Genomic DNA, 9,082 nt, shown 5'->3' with positions numbered 1-9,082 from the left:
CTCCCAGAGGTTCTGCTCTATGTGGGTGTGAGTGACACCTCACGGTGACTGTGTGTGTGTGTGTGTGTGTTTGAAAGGATCTGGCAGGGCCAGACAGTTCTCCATGGGTTGGGCTTGCTTCTGCTGGGGAGATCTGCACTCAGGCTGGTCTCCTTGGATTCTTGCATCTAGAATCCCTGCTTCTGTAAAGCTTGCAGTTCTGCTTGTAAAGGTGGGTCTCAAGGATGGCCTGGCCAGTGACTAGAGGGTGCCACGTGTGCGCTGGGCTCAGTAGCTAGCGTTTGCCTGCAGACGCCACAGGTACCGTCCACCTTGAGCCTTGGGTTGTCCCAGGCCATGACAGAGTTGCATCTGTGAAGGGGCAGGGTAGCAAATTCAGTTCTCTTTAGCACTATGTTCCAGAACAACCTGGCTTAGTGTGTTAAAATGGGAATGGCTGGCGTGTAAGAAAGAGACAGGTCCATCGCTGCACATGGAAGCTGTTCATCAGAGACTCGGTGGCAGAAGCACAGACCTAAGTGGCAGGAAGACCAATGGATCCTCAGATTATAACCATTCCTTACAAGTTTATTTACCAATGTTGTGTGAAGTGTAGACAGGTTCTGTAAGAAATAGCTAGTCCTGGATATTTAGAAGTGGCTGATGCATTGATTGCCTAAGATCAAGTGTAGAAGTACTTGATACATTTTTACAGTAGAAATAGAACCACACTGTGTAAATAGCTTTTTAAAATTATATTATCATCTATTATGTATGCGTGTGCGCCATGGTGTGCTTGTGGAGGTCAGAGGACAATTTTGCAGAATCGATTCTCTGCAACCTTTACACGGGTTCTGGGATGAAACCCATCTTGTTATCAGGATTTACCCACTGAGCCATCTTGTTGGCCCCTTTTGTAAATGATTCTTAGAAACATGGAAAGTGCATGCTTTGGCACTTGGGCAATGGGATGGTCCAACTACCTCTGAGAACAGTGTGCTGTTTGTACTTGGTCAGGTGTTGGGGTTAGGGGGAAGAAAGGGGGAGGGTCCCGTCACTGATACTCCTTGGCGTATGCTAGAAAACTTCAGCTGTCCATGACCCTGTGTGCCATGTGCGGCTCATTGATGTCTTGTACATGTTACACACACACACACACACACACACACACACACACACACACACACACATACACATGCACATACTGGGCAAATGCATCCTAATTTTATTTTATTTTATTTTTGATTTTTTTGAGACAGAGTTTCTCTGTGTAGCCCTGGCTGTCCTGAAACTCACTCTGTAGACCAGGCTGGCCTTGAACTCAGAAATTCGCCTGCCTCTGCCTCCCAAGTGCTGGGATTAAAGGCATGCACTACCACGCCTGGCACATCCTAATTTTATAATACCTAGATTTTAAATACTAAATCAGTTGCCAATATAAACAAACAACAAAATAGCCAGGGCATGGTGAAGCATCTTCTCTCTGATTGTCTCAGTCAGATGCTGCCTAAGGGTGTGGCTCACTCACTGTATATTTTCCCTTATGGAGAGTCCCCAGGTTCCTAGGAGATGCCAGACAAGAAGAAGGTGGTCTTCAATGAACATGGGGTAGATCTCTGTTAGGCCATACCTCAAGACCCAAGAGCAGGGCATGAAAGAGACAACAGCTATGTGCTCTCCTGGGGACAATAGCTGGGGTGGGAGCTGTGTGAAAGTCTAAAAGGATGGGAAGAAAAATAAAAAGAAGAAATCTGAAGAGGAAGAGAAGAAAGGACTTCAGAAGATGCCTTGTCCAGAGACAGCCAGTTGTCAGCTTCACGAACAGCACTGCCCCTGGAAAGTTTGGCCAGACCCAGGAGCCAGGAAGACTGGGTCTGGAGAGGAGCAGGAACCACTGGGGAGGAGGTGGCTGATGTGTGTGACCTGAAAAGGCCAAGAGAGAAGAAAATGGCAGGTTGGGTGGGATCACAGAGTCGGGAGACTGGAGTCAGGGTTTGGTAAGTCTAAACTGGAGACTTTGGGTCCCAAGAGAGAGAAGAAAGGGAAGGCAGTGGTAGGTCGGGAGAAGACCACAGGAGAGGGGAAAGCAGTGTGTGTGGGATGAGGGGAGGCCCCCGGTGTGTGTGTGTGGGACTGGACCTGGACATAGAGCCTGCCCAGAGACATATGTGCTGTGAGAGTGATCTTGTTAGGTACCGCCAAGGCTGGTGCAGCATGCAGAACCAGGGAGGCAGTGCAGCCAAGAGTCTCAAAGAGATTACAATAAGCTGGGCGCCGCAGGGGAAGAGTCCCAAAGAGAGTGGCGATCTGGGGAGCTTTGAGAGGAAGCAGAGAAAAAAAAAATCCACACGTGGAGGGCCGGATAATAAGGAAACAGCGAGAGCCATTGGCTAACCTCAGGGCCATGGTGGGGCAGTTTTCTGTGCTGTGGATGGTTGGGGAGGTGCGAGCTGAAATTCAGAGGAGCCTCGTTTGAAGTGGAGCTTCAATGGGTGTGCGTTCACATGCACACAATGTGTGTGTGTGTGTGTGTGTGTGTGCAAATGAAGACCAGAGGACAACCTCAGGTGTCAGTCAACCTACTGGAACTCACTAATTGGCTAGGCTGGCTGGCCATCAAGCCAGCCTGTCTCTGCCTCCCCAGAGCTGAGGTTACAAGAGTGTGCCACCTCGCTTTTCAACATAGGTGCTAGGGCTCAAACTCAGACCCTTATGCTGGTGCAGCAAGCACTCATTGGCTGTGCCATCTCTCCAGCTGCTGCAGTGGAGTTTTGAGCTGTGGGTTTCAGGGGCGCCAGGGAGAGAGGCGGTTGAAGTCTCTGAGTGTGTATGTGTCTGCCTCGCTCTGATCAGAGGAGGTGCTGGAGGAGGCTGAGATTCAGAGAAATTAAACTTGTCTAGTAAAGAGCAGATGGTGGACTCCCACTGGCAGACACAGGCCATTGTAGCCCATCAAGTTGAGGAAAGCGATGTGAAAACGCTTGTATGTTACTCATAATGAGATGGTTGCATTGAGTTTGTATTCAAGTCAAATGTCTTTGCTTATCCTGAAATGTGGCTTCTACACAATGAAGCCCTCCCCACCCTCCAGCTCTCTGTTGGCGGCTACCACGTGTGAGTGGACACTGCTGTCACAGAACAGCCTTATGATGGACTTTGGGCTCAGGAGGTCTGACTGTCAGCTCCAGCATTCATCATTGTCTACCTGAAATTCTTCCTCAAACCTGGTCTCAGTTGCAAAGCAGGGCTCCTTTTACCTGCTATGAGGATATGAACGCTGGGAGGCCATGCTCCCCAACTGTGACAACTCCAGCTGGTCTTCAAGGGTACAAGGGACAGCCAGCTACAGACCTGGAATGGCCAGAGTCTTGCTGGTCTGTTGATTGTATTCAGCAAACTTTTTGTAGTACTGGCCGTTTCCAGCAGGGGGCCCACTAGCCTCTCCCCGGCTCTGTTCCTGCTTCGGGCCGCTAGATGTCAGTAGGAATCCAGTGAGTTGGTAACCGTGGGCGGGACCTACAGGATAGGCTAGCTTTTTCCTGCCGGTCTCTGTCTCATTTTTTTACCTTTCCTGTTCACCACTTTCTTGCAGGCCTGTGTGCTGTTTCAGTGGAAATACCAAGGCTGCCTGCTGCTGGCTCGGGGAGCAGCTGTCCGCGGATTAGGAGATTTTTGTTGCTTGGTACAAATGTCTTGAGATCTTGGTACACATGTCTTCAGATCTGAATGTGTTGAATGGGGGAGCCTATGGCTTATGGCCCTGGTCTCTTGGCGGCAAACCTAGGCAACAGCAGTTTTTGCAGGACTTCCAGTGCTGTTGGTCAGTCGCCTAGAGGAAGTTGCTTTGAGCAGGGCAGCTGGTGTCTGCAACTGCGTCCTCCTGGAGGTGCGGGCACTCGGTGTTTTGCCACTTAGATGGGTAGATAGGGCCCTCTGACCATGTGCCTCATGACTTCTTCAGGTTGCCGTGGCAGGTAGAAGCGCTGGGAGAGGAGCACTGCTCGGCCCTGGCTGGGAACGCCTTCCCAAGGTGGGCGGGGCAGAGCGGGACTCCCGGACGAGTGGGGGCGGAGCTCTGTCAGAAGGGCGTGGCCTCGGAAAGCGGGCAGCGCCCACGCATGCACGCACACGCATGCTGCTGCTGTGGCTCAGAGCCCTGTGCCGGCGTTTCCAGCATGTGTCCTGCCGCGTCTCTTCCCGTCAGGTGTCCCGGGTCGCGAAGGCGAACAGAGCCGGGTAAGGCGGGTGGGACGGAGCTCAGGAGACAGGGCTCAGTGACTTGCCGAATCCTGCTCCTGTGCCTGGCCACACCGGACACGTTGGGAAAAATCGGTCACCCATGTGATTGGGCCTGGGCCTCCAGGCTGCCGCGTTCGGTTTGGAGGAAGTCCCCTTGGAGTGTGGTTCCCAGATTCCCTGATTGGTCTCAGGCCCACTCCACGATTCTTACACTCTTTGTCACGTGGCCTTAGCTTTCAGTACCTACCCCACGTCACCAGCCTGCCCCGAGGGACTTCCTAGGGGTTGGGATGGCTGTCCAGGCTGAGATTATATGTGAGATTCTGATTTTTCAACCTTTCCCTCGTGTACTGAGGTTCCCGGAAGCGCCCAGCTCTGGGTTGTGGGATTGTTGCTCACAGCACTTGGGGGAGGGGGGTGTCCTGGTCTAATCGCTGGAGTGGTGGGTGGGTTCACAGCGAAGACAGCCCTTCCAGGGCCAGCCATTACAGCTGACCTGCTGACCTGCTTTTGGTAGCTCAGCCCCGGACTGGGGCAGCTAAGCTCTTAGGCTCTAGAAATTCCAGGGGAAAGACAGGGCTGTCCTGATTCTCCAAATGGGGCTGAGTTGTGGCCTCTAGGAGAAGACGCAGGGCCGCACAGCAGGACCTCGGGGTAACTTGCTTGATGCTCTTCTCCAGTGGGACAAAGGAATGTCACCCACGCCGCGCCACAGTAGTTGTTTATAGCCCCAATCTCAATGTCCTTGTCTGTGAAATGGGGATGGCCATAGACTCCGCCTAGCAGTTTGGGTGATGAGCTTGCTGCTCAGTGTAGGTTCTGAGGTGCTTGTCCACATTTTATGACATCGAATTGGGCTGAATGTTGGAGGGAAGCTGCCTGAGTCGTGTCACGAAGCACTTCCGCATGCAGACAACAAACTGTTCCCCACCTAGACCCACATGAGAAGTGGAATGGGATTTAAACCCCTATCTCTGGGAACCTTTGGCCACCACTTTTCTCTCTTTCCCTCCTTCATGGTTCATGGGACACCTCTCACCCCTCAGGCATCCAAATTCTGGCTACTTTGCAAGAGCTGCTCTGTTTATGAAGCCCGGCCCCGCTCCTTACTTTCTCACAGCACACCTGGAATTGTTTTCTGGCTCAGGACATGGTCCCTTGTCCCCTGACCTCCCCACCTATGTTCACTTTCAGGCATTGTAGCTCCACCACACCTGGTCCCTTCTTTGCAGGAACAGCGAGAAAAGCCCTTTAAAAAACTATTTGTCGCGGGGCAGCAGTGGTGCACGCCTTTAATCCCAGCACTTGGGAGGCAGAGGCAGGTGGATTTCTGAGTTCAAGGCCAGCCTGGTCTACAGAGCGAGTTCCAGGACAGTCAGGGCTACACAGAGAAACCCTGTCTCGAAATTCAAAAAAAAAAAAGAAAAAAAAAAGTCAAACCAGACATGATCGTTTATACTTATAATCCCAGCATTTGGGAGGCTGAGGCAAGAGCGTTTCAAGTTTGAGGTTAGTTTGGGCTATATAATCTCAACAAACAAAAATAACATGTTCTCTATTTTCCTGATCCTTTCTTTCCTCAAACCAGCAGACCTCTTGCCCCTCACAGGATACAGAGTTGAGCCAACCAGGCCCACCAGGATGGCTGCCTGGGAGCCCAGCATGCGCCTGGGAAACCCTCACCCAGGTTGTAGGAAGGCTCATGTCTGAGTCTGCCTCCTCCCTTCCTGCCTGATGCGCCCCTGGGATTGCTCATGTGTCCGTTCTGATAGCCGAGTCCTTACTGCTAAGAAACCACCCATGCCCTGTCCCACCTTCTCCCAGGATCTCAGTATCCTGCTTACCTTGGTGTCTGCATCCCAGGCCCTGGTGCAGTGCTGGCCTAGGACAGACTCAGATGAACAGGCCGGGAGAGTTCCTGTAGTTAGGTTGTGGCCTCATGCTGGGCTGTGCCCTACTGGCTCCAGAGTGGGCCTAGCCTGGGAGAGGATGCCCTGTGTTGGGAGGATCGGGAGACAAACTGCGCAGACCTTGCAGGGAGCCAGCCAGGGCATGCTGTGTTGGTGCCGGCAGAGTTAGGTCACACACAATGGCCGTCCCTTCTTCAACAGCCCCTGAGGTGCCCTGCCTCTGTCCCTGCCCTTGCTTTCCTTACCTCTCTGCTTCCCTGTGCATTGTTAGAGTCATGTCGTTCATCTCCTTGTTCCTCACAGGCAGGGCTACCCATACCAGCCACTCTTAGTTACCAGGTGTGATGGCTACGCCTGGGAAGAGATTTCAGAGGGATGAAGCTAGGGATCCCTTGAGCCTCAGAAAAGGGCACTGTCCCGCCCCCCCCTCCGCCCCCACTTCTACTCAGCTGGGGCCCCTGAGTTTGTACCCTGGCAGATGCGCACTGGAGAATGGCAGCCTGACAGCTTTTTGAGCCCCGCCCCCTTTCAGGCATTATCTTCCTCCTAGATAATAGGCCAGAGGCCTGGTGTGAGTGCCGTGCTCCACATAGGTGCTCTCCTGTCTTTTCAGGTGGGAAGAAACGAGCAAGAGCAGTGTGAAGTGGAGGCAGCTGGAGCACAAGGGCCCGAACTTCACCCCGGCCTACGAGCCCCTTCCTGACGGAGTGCACTTCCTCTACGATGGTGAGGACCAGGGGGTGTGCACTCCCACGATTGGGCTGCCTGGTGCTTTGGGCTGATTTCTTTCCGTACATGGTTTGTATGCCGAGAAGGCTTGCTGACCTTCCCAGCATAGGGTGCAAAGTCCTCTTCCCTGCCTGGGGTTCAGAAGTTCCTGACGGACTGGCGGATAGCAGGGGTCAACGCTGGAGTGCCCCAGAAAGTGTGTGTGTGTGTGTGTGTGTGTGTGAGAGAGAGAGAGTGTGTGTGTAGATGACCATTGGCAGGCTGCTACAAGAAAGGAGAGACATAGATTTGTGCTTCGGGGACACAAATTGTATCCAGACTTGCCCAGGTTTGGGTGAGCTGCTTTGGTCTCCCAGGCTCTTCTCTGTACACTCCTGGCAAAAGGTGGTAGAGGAGATACACTGTATGCCGTGTGTGTCCTGGTCCAGTTTGTTTGTTGTTTTTGGTGTTTTGAGACAGGGTCTCGCTCCATAGTCCTGGCTGGCCTGAAACTCTTGATGCAGACCACACTGACCTTGATCTCATAGATATGTACCTGCCTCTGTCTCCAAGTGCTGGGATTAAAGGTATGGGCTACCAGACCTAGACCGTGTCTCCCTCCCTCCCTGCCTCCCTCCCTCCATCCCTTCCTTTCTTTTAAAAATATTTTTAGTTTTTATTTTTTGAGACAGGGTCTGCCTACATAGCCCTGGCTGTCCTGGAACTCATTGTGTAGACCAGGTTGGTCTCGAACTCACAGAGATTTACTTGCCTTTGCCTTGTTATTGTGTACACACATGCTGGGCCCATACGTACCCATGAGGTGACCTCTGGCGCATGTGCCATGGTGCACTGTGGAAGTCAGAGGACATCTTTGCGGAGTCAGTTTTCCTTTTCCATTGTATTTTACGTGAGTTCCACGATCAGATCCAGGCTGTCATCTGGCAAACCCTTTACCCACACACGCTTGTTCTGAAATTCTTGTCCTGAAACTCTTCAGATTTGGTTGAGAGACATCTCTCAGGAGTAGCCTTGGCATCCACCTGGTGTTCTGTCTAGGCTCCTGTGCACTGTCTAAGTCACTGGGCATGGAGGGTTAGCCTCCAGTGGTCCACATTTCCCACACCGTGATGCGTAAACTTCTATTTCGTGCCTGTACTTTTCTATGTGGAAATTTGTGTTTCCAAATTACACATGTTAGGGCCAAGGGGTAGCTGTGGTGGAGTGCTTTTCTGGTGTGCAGGAGGCCCTGGGCTCATCCCCAGAACTGCAATAAGATGAAAAAAAATTTAAATGTGGGTTTTGTTTTTTTTGGACCATCGGTATGGTTCCATGAGGGAAACCTCAGCTTGGTGACTGAGTTTGATCCCTGGGACCCACATAAAGATGATTGGCTCTCCATGGTATGTGTAGTGTCTCCGTTCCCAATGTGCAGTGTGTGCACACACAATAATAATGTGCTATGTGTGTTGCTTTTTCACATAATACAAACTTGGTAGCAAGGATCGACGTGATGAAGGAGTCAATGGCTGGGACTGTTACAGACCCCAGAGTGGTGTTCCTGGGATCGTGTGGCCCTTACTTCACCCAGGGGCTGGTCATTTTTAACTTAGGAGTATACCGTATACTAAAGCGGGAGGTTGTATCCCCTGGATGGGGCCTGAGGCCGTCCCTCAGCCACTTGTGTGTGCTATCTACAGGCAAACCGCTGAAGCTGAGCTTGGCAGCGGAGGAGGTCGCTACCTTCTATGGGAAAATGCTGCATCTTGAGTGTACGAGCAAGGAAGTCTTTCGGAGGAACTTCTTCAGTGACTGGCGGAAGGTGTGTTTCTCAGCGGCCCCAGCAGCAGCCCTTGCGGTGGCCAGCGTTTGCCCAGCATGGCTGCATCCAAGATAGTAGCCTGGAGTGACCTTCTCCCTGAGGGCTCCACTAACAGTATCCAGTGCTCAGAGTGGGAGGCTGGAGCAGTCCGGAGGGTGTTTTCTGTCCCATGAAAATAAGCACGTGGTATGGAGGTGAGAGTATTGTGTAAGGTTTCTCTCTTTCCTTTGTTTTTAAAAACATGGTTTGTGTGAGCCTGGTCTGATCTTCTCATCTTGCTATCTAGCAACTACAAGCCTATACCCATAGCATTTCTCCAGTGACTGACAGAATTGAGCATCTTTTTCTATACTGTTTGTCACTGGGATTTTCCTTCCTTCCTTCCTTCCTTCCTTCCTTCCTTCCTTCCTTCCTTCCTTCCTTC

General features: G+C 51.9%; 1 protein-coding gene across 2 annotated transcripts in view; it reads left to right on the top strand.

The window, feature by feature from the left end:
* Positions 1–4,070: 4,070 nt before the first annotated feature.
* Positions 4,071–9,082, top strand: part of Top1mt (DNA topoisomerase I mitochondrial) — a 22,400-nt gene continuing 17,388 nt past the window's right edge. For both annotated transcript variants that reach the window (XM_021183832.1, XM_021183831.1), the window contains exons 1-3: positions 4,071–4,215; positions 6,742–6,854; positions 8,537–8,658. In XM_021183832.1, coding sequence (XP_021039491.1) covers positions 4,112–4,215; positions 6,742–6,854; positions 8,537–8,658 — 339 coding nt within the window. In that variant the 5' untranslated portion in view covers positions 4,071–4,111. The remainder of the gene's footprint in view (positions 4,216–6,741; positions 6,855–8,536; positions 8,659–9,082) is intronic.

The sequence above is a fragment of the Mus caroli genome, chromosome 15 (assembly GCF_900094665.2).
Source record: "Mus caroli chromosome 15, CAROLI_EIJ_v1.1, whole genome shotgun sequence".
Lineage (NCBI taxonomy): Eukaryota > Metazoa > Chordata > Mammalia > Rodentia > Muridae > Mus > Mus caroli.
The sequence above is the reverse complement of the archived record's forward strand: the minus strand, read 5'-3'. Positions and strand labels throughout refer to the sequence as shown.